General features: G+C 42.6%; 1 protein-coding gene across 1 annotated transcript in view; it reads left to right on the top strand.

Annotated features, from left to right (window-relative positions):
* The window catches only part of Rad21 (RAD21 cohesin complex component), a 23,523-nt gene extending 544 nt beyond the window's left edge, over nucleotides 1-22,979 (top strand). The window contains exons 2-14 of the mRNA XM_004643606.2: nucleotides 6,369-6,543; nucleotides 10,146-10,275; nucleotides 11,357-11,456; nucleotides 13,199-13,305; nucleotides 13,924-14,130; nucleotides 14,554-14,679; nucleotides 14,994-15,116; nucleotides 16,403-16,626; nucleotides 16,971-17,130; nucleotides 17,781-17,929; nucleotides 18,997-19,146; nucleotides 20,471-20,554; nucleotides 21,267-22,979. Coding sequence (XP_004643663.1) covers nucleotides 6,400-6,543; nucleotides 10,146-10,275; nucleotides 11,357-11,456; nucleotides 13,199-13,305; nucleotides 13,924-14,130; nucleotides 14,554-14,679; nucleotides 14,994-15,116; nucleotides 16,403-16,626; nucleotides 16,971-17,130; nucleotides 17,781-17,929; nucleotides 18,997-19,146; nucleotides 20,471-20,554; nucleotides 21,267-21,458 — 1,896 coding nt within the window. The 5' untranslated portion in view covers nucleotides 6,369-6,399 and the 3' untranslated portion in view covers nucleotides 21,459-22,979. The remainder of the gene's footprint in view (nucleotides 1-6,368; nucleotides 6,544-10,145; nucleotides 10,276-11,356; nucleotides 11,457-13,198; nucleotides 13,306-13,923; nucleotides 14,131-14,553; nucleotides 14,680-14,993; nucleotides 15,117-16,402; nucleotides 16,627-16,970; nucleotides 17,131-17,780; nucleotides 17,930-18,996; nucleotides 19,147-20,470; nucleotides 20,555-21,266) is intronic.
* The last annotated feature ends 637 nt before the right edge of the window (nucleotides 22,980-23,616 follow it).

Here is a 23,616-nt window from a genome sequence, read left to right as displayed (position 1 = left end):
CCCGCGGGTGACACCGGCGCGCTGCCGGCCGTGGCCGCCGCCTGCAGATTGGAAAGGAGCAGACGCTCGCGGAGGTGGCGCGCCACGGATCTGTGGCTGCCTGGAGTGTGGACGAGCGCGTCGTGGCTGCGAGGGGCTTAGATTAGAGCGAGGGCTTCTCCTTAGGGGCGCAGCTTAGTGTGGGTTCTTTGTATTCTATGGAGTCCTCATTGCCTCTCGGAAATCCTTGTTTATTTAAGAAAAATAAATGCCGGTGACCCGTGTGAGCCTGCAAGATTTTGGAGACTTGCTGAGGAAGCTTTTCCTAAGTTGTAGGATCACTGAACAGCTTTGTCTAGGGTCGGTCGCAAGTGGCTGGGGGAGGCGTCACTGAGGACGTCTGTTCTGTGACTTTTATCTTTTTTGTGTTGCTAACGGTAGCATAGTATAGGATAAAATTGGCTGAGAGTATTTGGTTATTTTTCAAGTTGGAAACTTGTGAATTACTACCTAGTGTAGCATACAAATTCTAAGCAGTCGTGGACTTTGGTAATTTGGGAAGTGTTCTGTTTCTTGAGGAATAAATCATTCTGTTATGTCATTATTAGCCGTGATCATGCTGGCTGGTTAACATTTTGCTGCAAGATGGTTTTCGGAGTTACTGTTGGCATTTACTGTGGCACGCACTGTGTTGTTAATTTTCATCATCCTTTTCGAGGGATCTTATCCCCACTGTGTAGGGGAGGGAGCTGGACTCAGATGTTCAGTAATCAAGCACCATTACAAAGCAAGCAGGGAGCAAGCTGAATTTGAATTAAGGAGTTTGTTTAGAAAACCCTTGGTCTTACTTGCAAGAGCTGGGAAGGTCTTCTTTCCTTTCCTTTACCCAGCAGTCCCCAAAAGAGACAGCTCCGCTCTCCCCTGATTAGGCCCTGACATTATCTGAAGTTGGTAAGCTGCCAAGTGCCATCCTTCATGTTTTCATGGGGAGAGTTGAACTGCGTAGAGGTTAAGTAGCTTCACTTGCTAGTCTTGCCTCCCACCGTGGTAGTTTCAACTCTGAATAGATGAAATGTATACCCAGTTTTAAAAACCACACTGACCAAGCACTACAGAAAGATAGCCCTCACTCTGCCTACAGACTGTTTTCCAGAGGTAGCGTAATTGCTGTCACCGTCCTGTGCCCCCACAGTATTTAACGCTTAGGGTAGTGTTGGGCTCTTCACATAGGTGGAATCAGCGAACCGTGGATCAGAAAATACAGCCTTTCGTCTTTTCAGTAGTCTTTGCAGATACTGAGGAAGGGTGGTTCTCCATTGAAGGCCTGTGACCACCCTGTGTGACGTCCGTGGGCACCATTTGTCCAATCCTCAGGTTATTATTAGCAGTTTCTTTAGCAATGAAGTACATTTTAATTAAAGTGTGTACGTGGTCTTCTTAAGACATATGATGTTGCATACTTAAACTATTGTATTTTGCAAGCATGACCTTTATGAGAACTAGGAAACCAAAAATTCATGTGACTCACTTTATGGTACTGATCAGGAACCAAACTTACAGTATCGTTGAGGTGTCCATGTATTCAAATAATGAAAAAGGTTTGGCTCACAATCCTTTGTTATTCCATAAAGATTGCTTCCAGGATACCCACCCACCCACCCACACATGCACACGCAAATACCAAAGTCTACGAGTTCTTGGGTCTTAAGGTACGGTATTTTTGTGCAAACTTTCATACACTTATCCTGACTGTGCTGCTTAGAATTCCCAGTGCAGTGTAAACACTTTCCAAAAGTCACTATGCTACGTCATGTCGGGCACTGTGCAAAGGAGAAGTGACCCACTGACCATGCTGGCACAGTGGCTTGTGCCCATCACCTGCATTCAGGGAGATGGAAGAGCTGTAGCTCGTGCCCATCGTGGGCAGCAGTCATTCAACAAGAGCGTGTCGCAGAATAAAATAGTTTTTCAGTGGGCTGGGGATGTAGCTCATTGTGGAGGTCCTAGGTTCAGTTCCCAGCACTGCCCCTCAGGAAAAGTTTATTTTCCAGTTTGCAGTTATTTGAATCTGAGGATGTGAAACCTGAATTTATTGAAGTCTGGCTGTATATATTTAGAGATAGAGTCCACACACATTATGCAAGTCTACACTAGAGAATTTTCATAGTAATACGAATTTAATATCATTATTTAATGTTGCATTCTCTTGTACTCATTTAAGGTTACTTTTTTTTAAAGATTGATTGATTGATTGATTGATTGATTGATTTGATGCAGGGTCTTACTACACAGGTTAGTGATCCTCCTGTCTCAGCCTCCCCAGCACTGGTATTATAGTTGTTGGACACTACACTGGGTTTCAGTGGCAGATATGGCCCAGGGCCAGCACAGCATGCAGTGCTGGGGATTGAACGCAGGTGCTTGCTCTTGCTAGTCAGGGGCTTACTTATTGATGGTCATACAGGTTCTTTTAGCCTAGGGGTTGTGTGGTTAGACGTGTGGATGAACACTGAAATACCGGTGACACGCACTTCATTGTCATCTTTGCCCTGTTTTCTTTGCTGTAAAATGGGCCCATATTCACTGCCCAGGGCAGTCAGATAGCTAACATTTGGTGTGCTTGGTAAATTTTCTTGGGAATGAGTGGTGATTAATGTTATATGCATACCCACCTCCCAGAATACTGATTAACGTAAGTGCACAAACTTTGCTTAGATCTTGCCAAACTGACCTTCGTAGAGGCTGTGCTAATTATAATTAGCACAACTGCCCTTCTAAGAGAGGAGTGAACTGTATAGTCGCTGAAGAAATTTGAGCCTCAGTTTAGCCTTGCTTTTTTAGAGCCTGTTCAAAGAAATTGCTTTTATTTTGGGGTTTTCTTTTGGGATTACTGAACGTGTCCTAAAATGTTGGTGTGTTCACATCACATTGCATTTTTTTAGAATTGGCTGAAAAAGTTACGTGCTGCTCTAGAAAAAAAGTTGATTCCAAAAAAAAAAAATTGCCAAGGTCTGCTTTGGTGTCTAGGTTTAGAAGAAACTAAATATTTTGTAAAGGATTACCAAAATTTAGAATCTTATAAAGCTACAACTTTTTTTAAGGTTGGGTAAAATTTGATAGTCCCAAGAAAAATTTGGTGAACAGTGATTACACTGTCTTTTTGTTTAGATATAAATCAAGAGTTGATCCACTGCTTCTCTTTTTTGGATTTCTTTAATTATCAGGGTGATTTGCTCTTGCTAATTGTTTCCTAGATTAATTTTAGCACAGTCCTGCTTCCCTTACCCAGCACTCCCCACCCAATCCTGCCAACAAGGCATCTGTTTAGGAATCTCTGCCTCTGCATAGCTGGGATATTTTAGGGATAGTGCTCTGACCAGCAGCTGAAGTGTTGGCTATAAGCTGCTGACACCTGTTGAAAAGTGCCAGTAATTTTAGTTTTAGAAACCTCTAGAACTTTCCACATATGTCAATTATGAGATCACTTGGTCTACCCCATTTACTTACTCAGTAAGCACATACTTAGTAGTTGCCATGTGGCAAGCACATTTTAGAAGTTTTTTGTTTCCTTAGAACAGTGTGTTGCTGCCATAGGGAAACTTGGGGCTTCAATTACGTCAGTGTCTTGTGTGTCTGAGAACACACTTCATATTGAACTTCCATAGGTTTTATTTATAGCATTGTAGGAGCACCTTAAGTTTGGTTTTCACAAGTGTTTGTTATGATTTGAGCATAGGAGATGCTCTTTGATTCTGGGGAGCATATTTCCTAGTTTAGTATGCCTTAGTTCTTAACTCAGATTGGAAAGATAAGTTACAGTGTTGCCCAGTTGATGAAGCCTTCCACCCAGCTCCTTCTTCGGAAAAAATTTTCTGATTATGGGATTAATACTTTCCAGGGTTCAGAAAAACAAGTTCAGGACCCTTTGTCAGTAAGTGATGGAAAATGAGAGGAGAGGCAGACCTGACTGTTACCATTTCCACAATACCCCCCCTCCTACGTTTGTGACAGACGTGAAGTCTCTTGCCTTGGGTATGTTTAACAGAAATTCTTCCTTAGCCTCACTAGAAAACATGGGAATTAGAGAATTATTCTGGATCTTTAAAAGTAGTAATAGTATAAAAGAGATCTTACATACTCACTAGCGGTGTAAAATTAAATCCCACTTTTCTGTATTTTAAGCTTTTTATGTTGCTGCCTGTTTATTTTACCTCCTGTGGTGTGTGGCGAGAACCCTTTAAGCTTTAGTAAATTTGCATTTTTCTAATAAGTGTGAGCATCTTCTATTCTTGCTTACACTAGATATATCCTCTTCGTTTCACTTGCTTTTTTTCAAATTGTATTTTTTTTTAAACTCCTGAGTCTTGAAAGTTCTTTATGTAATCTAGATGCAGTTCTAATCAGATAATGTAATCAATATTTTCTTACCAGACTGTTTGTTGCCTTTCAATGAGATTTATTTCTAGGGCAAAATTTATTGGATGAAGGCCAGATTAGTATTTTTCTGTATAGACTGTATTTTTGGTACTCTGTCTGAAAAATTTTTGACCAAGCTTTAAACACCAAAGATTTTTCCTAAAAGTTTTATAGTTTTGCCTTGGAGCCTGTTCTAACTTGTTACTTTTTATATAACCTCGAGAGACTGAGGTCACATTTCTTTTTAGGTTTTGGTGGTTGTTGGATGATAATCATTTCAGCACCATTTATTGAAGAGTGTACGCTTCTTTGAATTGCTTTTGCATGGTCTGTGCCAGGGTTCTGTGTTCTGTTCCATTGGTCAGTGTGCATCTCTGCCCATACTACAGTGCTGACTATTATAGCTATCTAAATCAAATGAGTGTGCTAATTCTTCTCATTTTTTCATCTTTACAATAGCTTTTTTTAGCTCTTTTGCCAATCCATACAAATTGTAGAATACTCTTTTCAACAGTTATGAAATCTCACTTAAGAGTTTGGTTAAAGTTTCATTAAAACTAAATGCACATTTAACCATACCATCTAAGAAATTACAGGTCAGGACACTTGTCCTAGAGAAACTAATGCTCACTATAAGTCTGTGCATTGATTGATAATAGACCAAAAAACAACCACATAGGTCTCAAGAATATTTTGTTCAGACCCACAGTCTCGTAGTGTATGGTTATATTCTGTAAAGGAGAAATACAGACAATAGTGTGGGTTACCCAGGCCTAGGAAGAGTGGGGAGCAAGGGCTACGTGTGATTCTTTGGTGGTGTTGAAAGAAGTCTGCATCTGTCTTACTTTTTTCTCCTGCCTGACACACAAAATTAAGGAAGAAAAAGTGTAATAGCTCACAATTAGTGAAGTTTTCAGGCCATTCTGGGCTGGCTCCAAGGCAGAGTGGCACAAGGCAGAGGACAGTCATTCATGGAGACCGAAAACAGCCAAGAGCAAAGGGAGGAGCAGTGGCTTGGAGGCTAGCAAGCTTCTCTCCCCTCCTCACATTGTATGCAGATTCCCGGGGCGGGTGTAGCACTCATACCCATAATCGCCACATTGGACCATGAATTAATCCCGAACTCCAGAATCTGCCCCGTAACTGCATGAAGCTTTGAGGGGACACCTTGACACAAACTATAACAGCATCTTATTTACAGCAGCGATTGCACAGATCTCCACAGCACAGTGGTGTGGAGTTTGGCGTGCGCACTAGGCCAAAAGGGGGTCAGGTTTTCCATGCTATTGTGGTTATGCACTCTGTCACCATTGGGCAAATGTGGTCAAGGAACCTATCCATTATGGGGGACTGCTCTACTGTTCTTACATCTATGTGTGACTGTGTATTTCAAAGTTGAATGGTTAAATTTTTAAGTTTTTTTATATGCCTGTGCTTTATTTTTAAAAGGCAAAAGTTAATATTTAATAATCATGGTTATATTAGAAAAAAGAGCAAGAATTTTTCTTTGAAAAGGGGAAATTAGGGCCAGCGACATAGCTCAGTGTACTAAGTGCTTGCTTAGGTAAATGTAGGGGTGAGGGTTCGATCCCTGGCACTGCAGGCGCACTGAGCTGGTGATGGAGTCCGGGCGTGGTGATGCATGCCTGTAATCACAGCACTAGGGAGGAAGAAAATGGGAGGAGCACTACGTGTCCAAGCTGTATAGTGAGATCCTGCACACGCACTAAAAAGAAAAACTGGAAATTAATGTAAATGAGATAGCAATTTGCGCTGCTGTTTATCACATTAGTTTTCAGACTGCCTTTCACTTCTTACAAATAGACTTTCCTTCAAGGTTAAAATACTAGGATGTTTTATATAGTGTGTATATCTTTGAACCTTTCATATTTCTCCTATTAAAAGAACTTCCTGCCTTCAGAAACTTGTTTCAGTTCTCATGTGAGACTTACGTTAACTCTTTTCCCTCCCAGGTTTCCTCCTGTTTCATAGCCAACCGGAACAATGTTCTACGCACATTTTGTCCTCAGTAAAAGAGGGCCCCTGGCCAAAATCTGGCTGGCGGCCCATTGGGATAAGAAGCTAACCAAAGCCCACGTGTTTGAATGTAACCTGGAGAGCAGCGTGGAGAGCATCATCTCGCCAAAGGTATGCGGGGGGGTGACGTCTCCCAGTTAGTTCACTCGTGTGTGAGCCAGCTTACAGAGCAGGTCTTCAGGAGGTCACTGTGGATGTATGTTGGAGGCAAGGAAAATGTTTTATTGACATTCCAGTGTTATTATTTTGTCTTTATCACTTCTAGGTAGGTTTTGATGTGTCACAGTTTGATGTTTTCTTTAAAAATTCTTTAAGTGCGCAGATACTTTTTATTTGTTTTAGTGGCAAATAAGCATAATGTAACACTGTCCAAATATTTTATAATTGACCTTCTAAGCCTTTTTACACTTTAGTGTGTGAGTGTGCTTAGTTTAGGATTTAGAAGATATTCAGAGAGGGACTCCCTGGGCGTCAGGCCGCAGATCTACCTGTCTTCATCTACCTAGCAAATCTCTTCACACACTTGTTTTACCTCAGTCTGGCAGCCACCTTACACATTCCATGCCAGGGCACTCTTCCACCAAAAATTTGCTCCCTCCCTCATAGCAATTGTGACTTCCATGAAGATGGAAGCCTTAATCCCTTGTTGACTTCTACAAATGTACTAAAGCAATGGCTTCTACACTTGTATTTCACAAATAGTAACTTTTAAAGCACTATAGAATTTTTACTTTGCCAAGAGAAGACCTGTAAAGCACAAGATGTAATTGTTATCTACTATGATAATTAGTATTTTATTGAACAGACATGTTAACATCAAAAATTTGTGAAAGGCCAATCTAGAAGGAAAAGTTCCTAAACACACTTATATGTGTATTTTAAGTGCCTTGTGCTTTGTTTTTACACCTGTGCACAACTTCTGCATGTGTGCACCACCTGTCCTGTAGTGAGTGTTCCAGGTCACAGCTGGGGCCAGCATTGGGGAATACTCTTTTTAGGTTTGCCAGCTTAGAAAGTGTTGGTGTAAGTAGCAACAGTCTTTATTGTTGGAAGAGTCAAAGAAGCTCAAGAGTAAGACCGGGGGATATAGCAGAGAATGGTTCTGAAAAGTGCATATTACTAAGTAAAATCTGAAGAGCCATTTATGTGGTATGACTCCAGCTGTAGAACACTGGAAAAAACACTATGGAGACAGTAAAAAGACTAGCGAGGGAGAAAAGGGAGGTACAAATAGAGCACAGAATTTTCTTTTAGAGCAGTAAGCTATTCTGCCTTCTCGTATGGTTTATTTGCATCATTTATATGTTCCTCCAAACTTATGGAATCTACAAAACTTAGAGTGGCTCTTAATGTAAACTGTGGACTGGGGTGGTAATCATTGTGGAATAAATGTGTCAGTTATAGAAATGTGTCATTATACTGAGGCTGTAGATGGTGGGGACGTGGAGGGAGAAATAGATGAAAAATTTCTACCTTCTCAGTTTTGCGAAGAGCCTGAGACTGCTCAAAAAAAGCTTATTCAGATACTACTAATATAAGAGTTATGGTCAGAGCTTTTTTCCATGCAGTCTTAACAAGAAGTCAGTATAATGCAGTTTTACGTAAATAGATGAAAAATCTTTATATGTATACATAACACAAAATATATGCACATAAACATTCACACAGAGAAACCTAGAAGGTATGCCAAGATAATATGGAAGATTTATGTAATGGAGGATCTATATGTTTTTGTCTTTTAAAAAAAAAAAAAAAATGTGGGCAGCTCAGCCCACCTTGGGAGCAGGGCTGGCACAGCATGTGGTACCCAGGATCAATCCTAGGTCCCTGGACTTTGCATAAGCTTGCCTAAGCAAGTACTTTAGCTCACCGAGCTATCTTGCTGGCCTGTTGTTGTCTTTTTAAAAAACATTTACTAGACATTTCTGGTTAAATCTCTCCCATTCTTAAGTCTTGAGGCTGATGTTTCTGATTGATAGGCTAAGTGTTATTCTCATTTTAAGATTCCTGCTGTTCATTAATAGCTGATGTCTGGTGCGAGCATGGCATTTTGCATTACTGGTAACTTGTATGAGAACATGATGGTGTATTTATTTTTAATGTTTATTTATTTATTTGGTATAGGGTCTCACTATGCATTTCAGACTCAGAGTGGTTGGTCCTCCTGTGTCAGCCTCCCAAGCACTGGGATTGCAGGCATGCTCCAGCACGGCATGTGGGCATGCGGTACTGGGGATTGAACCCAGGTCCTTGGGCTTCCCAGGCAGACGCTTAAATCACTGAGCTATCTCCCCAGCCCAATACTGTTTTAACATGTGTGCTTATTATTAAGATAAGTGAATAAATAGCAAAGGAAGAATTGCACTAGAGGTTGCTATGTGTAGCTAATTTGGAGCATCCATTAGCAAATCGCTGAGAGTGACTTTACTTTAAAAGCTAATGGTTTCATTGCACTTGAACGGGGCATTGGACCCATCAGGAGCGCTCCAGATGGGTGTGAGGTGGTGGTGCACATAGACAGCCACACAGCACTCAGTGCAGGAGTAACGTAAAAGGCAGTATGTGTGCAAGAGTGAGTAAGTGACTCACTTGGAAGTTTTTAAAACATAAGCAGGTTTTTGATTGATCTTCGTATTGCTGTAGGATGTAAAGATACTTCCACAAAGTCAACTGTTGCAAACATTTCTGGTGTTTGCTTTGCTGTGCAGTTCTTGTGAGGCAATGCTGATTTAGTTGTCTGGAGTGTCAGACTTGGGGATTGGTCGAGCCTGAAAGCTTGCATGGTCTCCAACCCCACCCTCCTCTTCGGCCCGCCGGAGGGCCTCTGTGAGCACCCTTTGCAGAGCTTCCTCTGGGCGTAGTAGGCTTGGGCTTTGTTAGATTTACTGCTTTTGGCTGACAGGCCTGCTCAGTGGCACTTGGTGCGGTAGCTCATCTTACCTACTCTGAACCACAGCTTTATTGAAACTCTTTAGACTGAGTGTCTCATTTTCCCAACACATTTTCACACTGTATACATTAGTGTTGATCGAGATCTGTCTTGAAATTGAACAGTAAAACTGGGTAAACTTCGGATGAAAAAAAAAGGTTGTTTTGGTATCCTTTGCAGTATTGATTTGTTGATCAAGTAATAAACAGAAACATAGTGAATGTGGTTTGAAAAACACTGTTACTGGAAGGATTGGGAACAGGAAGGGCTAGGATCATTGGTTCCCAGCTCAGGGATCCAGTTTGTGGGCAATTGTCACCTTGCACTTACCGTATGGTTACCATGGGCCGTTCAGACCCTGCCTTTCCAGAGCAGGAAAGAGCCAAGGAGGGCCTTCTTCCTAATGTTAGGGGAAGTCCTTCTCAGAAAGTCACTGGCACCCTGCCCTGTCTCTCAGTTGGCTGAGGTGCAGCCCATGCCCGTTTGGTCAGGCTGCTAGAGAGCTGTGAGACTGTCTTCCTTCAAGGGTAAGGACATTTTTCTGAAAGGAAACCAGCACTGAGGGAGCCAGCAGCGAGCAGGGCTCTTAGTGGGCAATCAGGTCTGTCTGATTCAGTTCCTTTTTCCCAGCTAGCTAGCTTCGGGCTATGGGACTTACCAGGTACTACTGTCTAGCTTGTTCTGGGAAGCGAAACTGTATAAAATAGCACAAAAATACAAACCTTGAGATACAGTTTTAAAACTTCAAAATTAAGTTACATTAATATTAATGTTTTATTCCTAGGTGAAGATGGCACTGCGAACGTCAGGACATCTCTTACTGGGAGTAGTGCGAATCTATCACAGGAAAGCCAAATACCTTCTTGCAGACTGTAATGAAGCATTCATTAAGATAAAGATGGCCTTTCGGCCAGGTATGGTATTTTCTTCTTTCTCTTTTTCTTTACTACTTTTTTTTTTTTTCCTCTATGGGTGTTTTCCATGTTTTATTGGAAAACTGTTAAAATACGTATTCTAGCTAACCCTTCAAAGATAACACAAGAAACTTGGGGAGGTAGAAGTTACAGGGAAGCTGCTTGAATCACATCTGCCTGAGGAGTTACAATTTTTTACCTTTTTTTTTTTCCAAAACACAGAAAAGTGAGTCATCAGACATTGAAACGTAGACAACTTTGTTATGGGATGATTGGTTATAGATCAGAAAAGACATTTTAAGATTTTTAGTTTTCCTTGAGTAATTTTAATGTACTCTTAAAATTAAATTCACTGTTAGTATATTGGAGTATTTGTATGAATTAAATATTCTATTACTTTTTTTAAGCATTGATGAAATGTTAGGTAAAATAATTTAGTATATGGGATTCTTTATTCAGTTATTTCTATTGAGGTTACATGCTAGTACTTCAGTTTATTCAGTACATGAACAGTAAGATGTTGGGAGAGCTAAGATTTTATTTAAAAGTAAAATATAGGCAAAGGCTGTGATGTTTAAGTGATTTCTAACATGTGGCCCCTAAACACATTTTCTTTAACTAGCATACTTACTGCTTACTTTTGTCTTTTAAAGTAGTAGTTATGTATTTTGGTTAGCTTGAAATATATATCCTGTTTTTTTCATTTACTTATACCAGTGTCATATTTTAAATTTTTATCATGAAACTTTCAATGTAGCTAAAATTGTGTCCCTGCTGCTCTCCCTAAAATAATCAGCTTCTTTGTAGTCATTGCTTTTCCTCTTGTGGTAACTTTCATGTTTAGTTAGAGACCCATTATTGATACTTGTTACTAAATATCATTTTAAAAAGATTTATCAGCTTGGACATAATTGGAGCTTGAGCTTTTTTATTTGAAGCAGGTAGATACCTTATAATAGAAAAGCAAGTACTTTTGCTGCAAGGTACTTTATAGAAGATGCCCTCAGGGAGCCACTCCCCCACTGCCTCCTACCCCCGGGGCCTCTGTGGGTGTCTTCCAGCTTGGTAATTTCTTTCGCAGGTGTTGTGGACCTGCCTGAGGAAAACCGAGAAGCAGCCTATAATGCCATCACGCTACCTGAAGAGTTCCATGACTTTGATCAACCATTGCCGGACTTGGAGTATGTCTCTTCTGTCTGCTGCTCACTGTCTCCTGCTCCCTCATTCCCTTCCTCTGTCTACAGAAACATTTTTCTGGCCTTCACGCTCAGTTCTTTGGAATGTGTTTATATTGAGTTAACTAGCTAAAATGTATACACTTTTGTTTAGGATAAGGTATAAATATAAAATCTATGTAGACGGTGTTTCTTCTCTTAAGAAAGTTAGTTGTCAGCTCATAACAGCTAGGACATGAGAATTCAGTTATTGCTTAATTTTTTCAGAGTATATTAAAGTTACTTAATAGCTGTATTCCTGTCCAGGCTGTACTCAGAACCCATTTTTTTTTTTATTTTCAATAAATACAACTTTTTGAAGAGCAAAAAAGTTTTGTTACCACAACATGTGTAGGAAGACACAGCGTGCCATGCAGATGGCCGTTACAGCAGAGCGCGGTTTCCCTGTCTGTCCTTGGCTCCTCGGAGTCCAGCTGGTGAGGAGTGTGGCCACAGCTCTGCAGTGGCCCTGCAGCGCAGTTGAGTAAGGACGTCCTCTGCCCAGCCCCGTTCTGCTCTTTGGAACAATCTGTGACTTAAATTAAAAGAGATGTTTCGCCCACTTGCCTATTGAGAGCTGTCATTGGACAGTATTTTGCTGTTCTACTCTTTTTTCCCTATACTTATCTTTTTTTAAATTTTATCATGACCATTTTTAAGCACAGCTTAAAAGAGACTAGAATTATAAACTCCATGTGTCAGTTTATCAATACATTGCTAGATTTTCTATTATCTTTTTTTTTTTTTTTTTTGGTGGGGGAGTGTTTGGTTAGTTGCTTATTTGGGTTTATTTTTTGTTATTGCTTGTAGTTCAAGCTAGCTTTCAACTCACTGTACTGTAGCCCAGGCTGGCCCCAATCTCAGCAATCCTCTTGTCTCGGCCTCAATGCAAGTGCCCAGACTTGTTCGCCTACTCAGTGTACCCCAGTGGCATGACCAGGGATCGAACCCTGGTCCCTGCACTTGCCCAAGCAGGTGCTTGGTCTACTGAACTATCTTGCTGGCCCTAAGTTATTTTAAATAAAATAACAGATAATTTTATCTGTAGTGCTTCAGTATTGTCTCTATAGAGGTAAGAGGTTTTTTAAGCAAATATAACAATATTGCACCTTACAACTACCAGGGATTTCATAGTATCACATCCCATCAGCAGTTAAATGTCCCTAATCAGTACACGAGCGCTTTTGTTTTCTATGTGTGTGCCTTTCAGTTTGGCACTGCACAAAGTCTGCAGACTGCATTGAGTTGCTATGTCCCGTAAATCTTCTAAGATCCTATAGGCTCTGTATCTCTTCTGTTTCTTCCTTTTCCATTTAGGTTCAAAGCAAACTTGGTTGTTTGTTTTGAAAAGTTTGTGTTCTGCATTTTTGTCAGCAATATTCCAGTTTGGTGTCAGGATCTGGGTCTCAGGAGAGTGGGGTAGCTTAAGTGGTCATCCTCCCCTGTCAGCAGGGGAGGAGCGCCATGAAAACTTCGGCCGCGCTGGCCGTTAGTCCGTCTGTCCTCTGCAGTGTGCGTACCATGCTCTATTACTGCACTCAGCTCATGGCTTCACATCATGAGTACCCAGTAACTTACAAATTATTCTCAGACTTTTGAAATTTAAATATGAAGCTTGTAAAACTTAATAGGTTATAAGTATAAAGGAACTAGAGTGTTTTTTCCCTCATAAGTACATGACAGTTTGGGTGTGTGCCCTTCATTTACAGTGACATTGACGTAGCCCAGCAGTTCAGCCTGAACCAGAGCAGAGTGGAGGAGATCACCATGAGGGAAGAAGTTGGGAACATCAGCATCCTCCAGGAAAACGACTTCGGTGAGCGGAGCTGAGTGCTCACCATCCGTGTGGGTGTAGTTACATTGGGTCACTGCTGGAAGTTTCCAAAGGAGACAAGCTTTGACACTTACACACAGTCCATATTACATTCTTAGGAGAGAAAGACTTCAAAAATACTACGTTTTTCAAGAAAAGAATTTATTTTGCTCTCGGTGTAGTGTCGTTTCCCTTAATGGGCCAAGCTTGAGTTCATTCTTTGCCCACTGTTTCCCATGCACAGTAGTTGAGCCTGTACTGTGATGTGTATGAAATTCCCAGCATTAAAATAACGACTAGTTGTATGAGTGCAGCCACTGTTCCAGGCTTCAGATACTCAGAACTGATGGCAAACCAGTCATTTCTTGAAAGAAGTATGTTGTTAGGAAGTTCAACTCTTAGAACGTCAGAGTAACCAAACATATTTACATTTACCTATTGTGTTTAGCATAACTTGTATTTAGATAAAAGTCTGATTTAGTTAGTCATGCCCCCCTAGGATTGCAAAGTTTAGAAAGACAAATAGGAGATGAGACATCATCACGGTAATACAGCCTTGGCTGTTCTCTTTCAACAGTGTTTATTCACTTTCTCAGCTTATGGCTTCCTGTAATTTTTTAGGTGACTTTGGAATGGATGATCGGGAGATAATGCGAGAAGGCAGTGCTTTTGAGGACGACGACATGTTGGTCAGCACTAGCGCTTCCAACCTCCTCCTGGAGCCTGAGCAGAGCACCAGCAATCTGAACGAGAAAATCAACCACTTAGAATATGAAGACCAGTATAAGGATGACAACTTTGGCGAGGGAAATGATGGCGGGATATTAGGTAGGCCCATGGAACTCTGTTATTTTGAGTTATTTATTCAGTTGTGATGTTCTGGAGTAGCTGCTGATTCTTTTGTCTAGAGCATCTGCCTAGACCCTCTCATGTGAGTTAGGATCCACCCAGTGAGTTTTCTATGACAGTAACCTGGAAGTGTTGAGAAATAAGCCTAATTTTTGTGAAAATCTTTGTCTCAAGAGTTCTCAGCTATTACTTTTATAAGCTGTTCTGTGTTGGTTACCTGTATTCATAACGTTTTTACATATACAAACTAGAAAATAAATTATGAATGAAAAATTATTTCACGTACTATTTACCTTGAGAAACAGATACAAAGTGAATACAGGTTTAAGTGAAATCTACTTTGCCATAATTTCCAGTCTTTGGTATTTCCTGTCCACTGTTAACTGACTTCTCCTGTTGCAGATGACAAGCTCATTAGTAATAACGACGGTGGCATCTTTGATGACCCGCCTGCCCTCTCTGAGGCAGGTGTGATGTTGCCGGAGCAGCCTGCGCATGATGATATGGATGAGGACGACAACGTGTCAAGTAAGCACTTGGTCTTGTGGTTCTGGGGGTGACTAGGGGCATCCAGAACAACACAGACTTTAGAGAGCAGGAGGCAGCAGTTCTGCCTTAGCAAGCTAGAGCGCCCTCGACTGCGGTGCTCCTGACGATCGCTGCTCCTGCGCCTCTCCCTTTCTTGTGCATTTGAGTTCAACTTTTCAGGCACTGCTTCAGAAGGTTAAACACTTTCCTAGCACCAGTAGGATCTCCCTTAGTTTCAAAGAGATGATTCTGTCTCCGTTTATAGGATAAATATTGTGTACCCAAGCCCATTGTGACTGTATTTGTTTTTATAGTGGGTGGGCCTGATAGTCCTGATTCCGTGGACCCTGTTGAGCCAATGCCAACTATGACTGACCAGACAACACTTGTTCCAAACGAGGAAGAAGCCTTCGCCTTGGAGCCCATTGATATAACTGGTAAGCAGGCTTTAGGCTGCGCAGCTGTCAGAGCTTGGGCTTGTTCGTTTCCACCAATCCCTGCTCCTGTGGAGGACAAGCTGCTCTCTCCCTGTCCCAGACATCGGGCATAGAATCTGCTCTAAGTAGAGCTTGAGTTTCTGTAGAGGATCTCTTCAGGTGACTATAAAAGCGTAGAGTGAATTCTTCAGAAGGTTACCGCATGTTCTGAGGTTCTTGAGTTGCTGGCAGCACTTATGTGACAGTTAGTCTCGAGTTGCTGGCAGCACTTATGTGACAATTAGTGAACATTGCAACTTGTTTTACAGTCCATTTTGACTGGTTATCAAAAAATTGTACATTGTATACATTTGGGCTGCAATGTGGGAAAATCTAAAAGTACTCTTTCAGGAAACAATTTGAGTATCAAATTTTGGTGCTTAACATTACAAAACATGTTTAAATGGCTTGCTGCCTCTAAATAACAATTTACAGTATATAAATCATGACATGAAAATAAAAAATTGCTAGGTGGTTCACAGAGACAGTAGGGTTGCCCTTGTAAGAATTTGCCCTCTGGAAAGGATAGGTAGAGGACGCCAAGATGAGAGCTGCTCAGTGCCATTGTATTTTTTTTTTTTACCTTGTTTGTGTTTTGAACCTTGTGAGTATTGTATGTATAAAACCTACAGAGCATAATGTCTGACAGTAAGATACTTAGCAGTTTAATCCCACGAGCTCCTTAGAATATGCATATAATGCTACCCACTGTGCCAAGTCCCACAGATTAGAAGTACCCAGCAAGTAGGCCAGAGGGAGTTTCAAGTCTGATTGGACTTGAGCTTGCTATACTTTATCGGGCAGCCTCCACGGCCGCCATATCCGAGTCATCACTTGGCTGTTGACTCCAGCAGCATTTACAGCCCACGTGGAGACTGGCTGCACCAGGGTGCTGAGTGTGTGACGCCGTCTCTGTGTAGGTAACCCTGTTGCAGACTTAAAATGAAGCCTCCAGTAAGGTGAAGTTAGCTTTTTTGTGGTCACACTGCTAGTGGGTGTCAGAACCCCGTACTCAAGCCTGCCTCACGCATGATGTGTGTGCTGCAGCAGAAAGGCTCGTGCGCTAAAATGTGTTGGGCCTGGCGTTACGGTACTCACGCCACAATGTTTTACTGAAGGCCTGTTGTGTGCCAGCCTCAATTCTAAGTGCTGCTGCAACAGCGTCAGGCAAGCAGCCAGCCGAGATCAGCAGCAGTGTGCTTGCTGCCGGCCTCCCGGAGAAGTGACCTTAGTTTCTTTGATTCTAGTCAAAGAAACAAAAGCCAAGAGGAAGAGGAAACTAATTGTGGACAGTGTCAAAGAGTTGGACAGCAAGACTATTAGAGCCCAGCTTAGTGATTATTCTGATATTGTTACAACTCTGGATCTGGCTCCACCCACCAAGAAGCTGATGATGTGGAAGGAGACGGGAGGAGTAGAAAAGCTGTTCTCTTTACCTGCTCAGCCTCTGTGGAATAACAGACTACTGAAGGTAATACATGTTATGCCATCAACCCTTTTAATAATCTCTCTCTTTTAACTTCCTCTAATAAACTGTTGGCTGTATTACCCTAACATGAACTGTGCTTCAATCTGCCTTCCTCGGACATTGTCTGAATGGAATGCGAGGTGGCTGTGCTTCTCCCACAGTCCTGGGTTCTGACTATCGGAGGATTTTTTTGCTCATAGACTTTTCTGTTTGCATTTGATCCAGATTATTTCAAAATTAGGGTCCGAGGCACCTGGTGAGCAGTGTGCCCTTTCATGTGGGCGTGTGGTGGATTTTTATGTAGTATGATTTATTTGCAAATTAATACGTCTTTTCTTTTCTAATAGCTCTTTACACGCTGTCTTACACCACTTGTACCTGAAGACCTTAGGAAAAGGAGGAAAGGAGGCGAGGCGGACAATCTGGATGAATTCCTCAAAGAATTTGAGAATCCAGAGGTTCCTAGAGAGGACCAGCCACAGCAGCACCAGCAGCGTGACGTTATCGGTCTGTTCATTGGGGATGTTTCTGGGTGAAACGCATACATACTTGGCTTAGCACGTACCTCTGTTGCCAAAGTAGAATAAACGAATGCCAGAGTAGGCTCAAAATTCATGAATAGGGAACAGCTTGCATCTGACAGCCATATTAGATGCAGGGCTTCATTTTGGGACAGATTTAAAGTTCAGGAGTGGCCAGTTGGCAGTGCTTAGCAGGGATTCCCAGCCGCAGGCCACGCACCAGTACCATACAGGGCCTGTGAGGAACTGAGCCGCACACCAGGAGGTGGGCTGTGGGTGGGCAAGCAAAGCTTCCTGTGTGTCTGCCTTTGGATGGATCGGAGGTGGCATTCAGTTGCCCTGCCACATGCACGTGCGAGAAATCTAGGTTGTGTCCCCGTTAGGAGACTCTTGATTCCAAAACCATCATCACGTGGACACCTTATCTGTGGAAAACTTGTCTTCCTCGAAACCAGGCCTGGACCTTGGTGTCAGAAATGTTGGGGACTGCTGTGCTAGAGGAATTATCTTTGTAGAGCTGTAGTTCTCTTGGTTTTTATTGGAGAAAGTAGCTTTGCGTATGTCTTAGTGTTCAGCTTTTAATAGTAAAGGGCCCTGAAGTCACACGCTTGAGTCTTTTAATGTGACCCATTGCAGATGAGCCCATTTTGGAGGAGCCAAGCCGCCTCCAGGAGTCCGTGATGGAGACCAGCAGGTCCAATGTGGAGGAGTCGGCCATGCCCCCACCACCGCCACAGGGAGTCAAGCGCAAGGCTGGACAGATCGATCCGGAGCCTGCGATCCCTGTAAGCAAGCACAGCGCTTATTGGTGGCAGCAGGAGGCGTCTGGGGAGCCCTTGTGAAGTACCGTGTGTTAAGCAAAACGTGGCAAGGCATGGGTCTGCAGGGTGATAGCTGAAGCTGTCATTGCGCCCACCGCCAGGACTAGATGAGCTGGGTCTGCAGAGCCCCTCATGCAGCCGTGCTTCAGAGCACTGCAGTCTGAGCAGCCTCGGCCAGTGTGCAGTCCTTGGCTCTGAACTTGGTTCTTGTTTACTTAGCAGACATTCCTCAATATCTCTAGTGAGAGACAGTTTTAGGTCATCTCATTGAGTAACCAACATAAACTTTTCAAGCAACTGAAAAAATTGTAAAGTGGCATCTGGCTATTCCACTTCTGGTTTGGCTGCTGTTGCCATTCAGTTAGTTAGGTTAGGAAAAGAAAGTAGGGAGGTCTGGTTTAGTTCTTCCCAATTTTAAATCTATAGCATAAAAGAGAGGAAAGGAGGCTCTCCGTCCCCTCAGGCTCTTGGCTCAGCCTGCATGGAGAGCTGTGGTAGACCCTTCTGCCAGCTTTAGGAACTGTTTTCTCTGCCCTCTGCTGGTAAAGAGTTGTCGTGAAAAGCGTTGGTAGCTATGAGCTCAGGAATAAGAACAGTGATGGGTAGGTGGCTCCAACACGGCTCTCCTGGTAATGCTTTGGTTGAGATTTTGTTTTAGAAAATGTTCTCAACTATTAATCATAAAAGAAATACAAGAGAGAGCCTCAGAAAAATCATCTCATTCCTTGTATTTCCTACTAGAAAAGTTTGAGAGTCAGAGCTTAAGATTTTAAGGTATGTTGTAATAATAACTTTAAGATAATTTTTATGAGTACACCATATTGGGCTCCTGGGTGGTGTTTTTATTTTTTCTTTCTAAACGTTCTTGCAGTAGGTTTTTTTGGTTTGATGGTCTTTATGGGAAAACGTGGAGGCATAACCCTCATATTTCCTCCATCTAGAAAATGTAGCACCTACATGTGCTGTTCACATGTTTAAAGGAAGCTACTTTCTGCGTGTAGCTTAAGATGCTTCCTTTTCATGGTTTTCAGCCTCAGCAAGTGGAACAGATGGAGATGCCACCCGTTGAGCTTCCGCCGGAAGAGCCCCCGAATATCTGTCAGCTGATACCAGAGTTAGAGCTATTGCCCGAAAAGGAGAAGGAGAAAGAAAAGGAAAAGGAGGAGGATGAAGAGGAAGAGGTAAGCAGGCTGTACAGTAGATATCTGAGGAGTGAATTCCTATTCCAAATCTAGCAAAAATCTTCACCAGTTTACTTTGAATACTGGACTAAGTTAATTGATGTATTGAAAAATGTTCAGGTGGGACCCAAATTGTACATCAGATTTAATGCTTAAATTCACGAGCACCTTTGTGGCCATGACAGGACACAGGGCCGCCCTTGTACTGATTTGCGGCTTGGCTTCTAAGCTGCTCGTAGCTGCGGTTTATCATCTGTAGTCCGTGGTCAGTGCAGTGCAATTTCATTGGCCTCTGATACAGCGTCTTGCTGTCTGTGGCCTAGAAGTTAGTAACCAGCAGTTTCCACTCATCTGTCTAGATTTTGGGTTGGTGTTAATGAGACCAGGGTAGGGCATTACTTGTGAATGTCAGAGTGGTTTATTTAAAAGTAGAGGAGCTCAGAAATTTCCTTTGGGTATGCTTTAGTTATCCAAAATATAAAAATGAAAGATAAAATATTTTAGTTTTCATTTCTCATATCACATGTAGAGGTTAGTGCTTTTTTAAATTAATACACATACATTGTTTTAAAGCCAGAATTTAGCTTCGCAGCTCCTCCAATTTCTGTGCCATTGTTTCACTGTCAAATCAAAATAACATTATTATGCATTCTGTCGTATATGAAGCTGTCGGCCCCCACATTTTGGATTGTGGTGCGTAGCTCTCTGTACCTGGGAGCATAGCAGCAGTTGCCCCGCACCACTTGGAAGCCCACAGTCATACTGGCAGCAGCTCCAGAGTAAAACCTGAAAGGTTACATAGCCCGTTTCTGTTAGTACACAGTCCGTTACTGCGTGCTCGGCTCGTCACTGGGCTCCTGGCACCAGCCCGTGAGAAAAGCGAGCCTCCCCAGATGTGCGCTGCCTAGGACGTCATGCTGCACAGCGCTAGGTGCACTGGGTTGGGACAGACACTACACTGAGTGCATCATTGATTGATGCCTTTGCATAGGTTCACAAACAGAGGCACTGGTGCCCATGGCTGCGCAGCCAGCAGCAGGCCCTTGAGCACTGCTCGTAGCCTGCACCGTCCCGGCAGTGCCGAAGCTTGCACACAGAAAAAGGTTTGGTTGCTGAGACCAGGCTGTCCATTGTCACCAAGGACAAACTTCAAAATGCACAAAAGCCACCACATAATGTCATCGTCATAGTTAAGCAGCACTAAGTACAAGTTTCTGTTACAGTATGTGGTCCGAACTAACCTAGAAAAACTCTGCGGTGGTGCTAAGTAGCCTATGTTGCAGCAAAGCAGTTTTACCAGCATTTGGGGGTCACTTTCATTTAGGAAGAAGATGCGTCGGGTGGTGATCAGGATCAAGAAGAAAGGAGGTGGAACAAAAGGACCCAGCAGATGCTTCATGGCCTTCAGGTATGTGTGTGGCTTAGTGAGCAGGCTTCGTCAGGCCCTGTCCGCATCACTTCTGAAAGGGCAGTGCTAGCAGAAGGATGGGCCTTTGGGACACTTGTCAGGACAACATCATTTCAAAACACTCCAGTTGAATAGATAGACGGAGCCACAGATAGCCCCAGGACACGGAACGCTGCTCCGTGGTTCTCCTCCTGAGAGGCTGACCTGTGGTGATGTCCAGGGAAGCCCATTTGCATTGTCTTACTTTGGGGTGAGCAAAAAGTGACTTGTGGGACGTGCCATTTCATAGCATCTGATATCGCTGTCCTTCAGCCTCTGTACCAGGTCAGGCAGCCTTACCATCTATGAAATATCCAGCGCGGCACTCTCACTTTCCTGAAATAGATTTGGGCAAAGTTTTAAGTAATTAAGAACTAGTACGAGTAGATTTTAGTATTGTATCACATTAGCTGTCCAAAGAGATGAGTGACAGGGATCACGTTCAAGCCACTTGGATTTTTCTTGGTCTTTGTTGTGCTTTTGGGCAGACTGAAATAATGCGTCGGGCCTTTGCCTTAAGTAACCTGGGAATTACCCGGATAATATGCATGTAAGTCCAGCCCCATTCCAGACAGAATCTGTAGTTTTGACCTACCAGTTTGGCACCCTTTTTATATAACCTTATTGTTGGGAATTAATTATAACAGTTCTTTCTTTTTTGCTTTTATCTCAGCGAGCTCTTGCCAAAACGGGAGCTGAATCTATCAGTTTGCTTGAGTTATGTCGAAACACAAACAGAAAGCAGGCTGCGGCGAAGTTCTACAGCTTTTTGGTCCTTAAAAAGCAGCAGGCTATCGAGCTGACGCAAGAGGAGCCCTATAGCGACATCATCGCGACCCCCGGGCCAAGGTTCCACATCATCTAGGAGCTGGCAGCGTCATAACTAGTGTTCAGCTCCAGACCTGCAGATCGTCCGTGGGCAGGCCCGCAAAACCCTTTGAGGAAATTTAGATTTTTGTCTGTACAAAATCTCTGCCTTTTCTTTCATTTTTAAAAGTGTTTTTAATTCATGGATTTCATCTTTAAGGGAAATTGCTTATATGGGTTGTGTTTGTGTCAGTGGAGAAAACAGCATCCCAAGGACCCAGAAGATGATTTTAACAGTTCAGAACAGATGTGTGCAATATTGGTGCATGTAATAATGTGGAGTAACTGTCGAAAGGCATGATTTTTAGTTCTCTGTTAACTGTGTCAAAAGGAAAACCTGTCTAGGAAAAATGCCTGGCAGTTTGATTAAGAACTATGTTATGTGTTTGACAGGAAAAAGTATCCTCCATCAGTAAAACCAGCAGCCTGGCGACCTCTGTACGTAGAGATGGTACCTGAAACTAGAGGATCGCCACCTCGAGGTGTTTTTAAGGTGTGATTCGTAATGAGCGGGAGAGTCTGAGTTCGTACTGTGACTGATCCCCTTCAGCCGCCAAAGATAGGCCTGGCATGGCGGGAAACATGCTGGCTCAAGTCAGTCGTTCTGTGGCGTCTTTGTGGTGGATGAATTCTGCTGTCCTGAACTCTGTCGTCCCAGTGCAGCTCCAAAATGACCAGAAACAGACTTGTTAAAGAGAGGTAACTTAAAAACACTTAGAACTTTCCAGGAACTACAAGTTAGGGTTGAATATTCAGATCATGAAGATGGGAATTCTGCCGACTGGAAGGAAGGGCAGACGGTGGGTCATCCGGTGGGTCATCCGGTGGGCTTAACCTTTAAGCAGACCGTGCTGTAAATCTAACGGCTTCTCTGGTATTTATTGTAAGCGTCAGGGCTGATCTACTTTCCAGTGCTGCACACTGCGCACTCCTGTGTTTGGAACTTCATTTTAATAGCTTTTCAACCTAAATCCTATATCTGGTTTCCTGTAATTTAAATGAAGAAAAACACATCCAAATAAAGGCTTTATTATTTTAACAGACCAGATAGCACCAGAAATTATGTGACTATTGATGATTATCATAACTTCTTAACTTTTTAGGGCAACGTTACACTGAAAGTTCTGTCTTTAGTGTTGGCACTTTTGTGGGGAAAAAAATCACTTTTGAAACTCAGACTTCAGTGTATACCCAGTAATTTAAAATTATGTGAAATGCTTTAAATTTGAGAACTCATAATTACTGTTTTAACAATTCAGTGTTTGAGGCTGGTAATTGTATGAAATTGCTCTTGCAGTTTTATTTTCAATATTATGTGCCTGTAAACCATGGTCCTCCCCCTTTGTAAAAAGACATTGTAGATAATTGAATGTTTGATTACTGAAAGGTCATTAGTTTCTCGTTACACATTTTGTTAGTCTGGTTTTTGTTGCTTATCGGGTTTAATATTGTTCTTGGAAATAGTTGATGCTATGTTATGTATAACTTTTCTAATAAAAGTTGTGTTATAAGCTGTTAATTTTGGAGTATTGGTTATTCAGGTGCTAGTGTTTACCAGAGGGAAAAAAATGGCTGAAAAAGTTAACATGGCCAAGTGCTTCCTTGGTTCACCCTGTCTGGAATAATTATCACACAAATTAAGTACCTTGGAGAGTGCAGTGATCACATGACCAGCAGCTGTGGCCTAGTTGTAGCCTGACTTTAAGAGGCTACGCAGTCGTAAACCAGCTGACCTCGGCGAGGTGCTTCAAGTGCATGAGTATACAAGCCAGAGTTCTCTGCCTTCACACACACGGCTCACGTGCTGGCGTGGAGACAAGTACAAGACCTCAAATCAGAAATCGAGAACGTTAGCATGGAAGCCGGTATCCATGGGGCACTCTGGGTGGGCCTTGGGGGAAGGCGAGGTTCGCAGCAAGGGACAAGGGTTAGGCACAGGGAGGTACCAGTGAAGTGTCCAGCACAAGCACCCCCACCTGCCCCCCCCCCCAGGAAGGTGGGAGAAGGCCAGACCAACACGGCTGGGACAGTGAGGCTATCAGGAAGTGACATAGGAGATAGTAAGCTATGTTGTATGTCTTGGTTACATTTCTCCCATCGGTGAGACAAAATCCTGATGTTCAAGGAGGACAGGTTTATTTAACTCCTGTTGTAGC

Source organism: Octodon degus, unplaced genomic scaffold, assembly GCF_000260255.1.
Source record: "Octodon degus isolate 3935 unplaced genomic scaffold, OctDeg1.0 scaffold00179, whole genome shotgun sequence".
Taxonomy (NCBI): domain Eukaryota; kingdom Metazoa; phylum Chordata; class Mammalia; order Rodentia; family Octodontidae; genus Octodon; species Octodon degus.
Note: the sequence above shows the minus strand (reverse complement) of the source record. Positions and strands in the feature narration are given on the sequence as shown.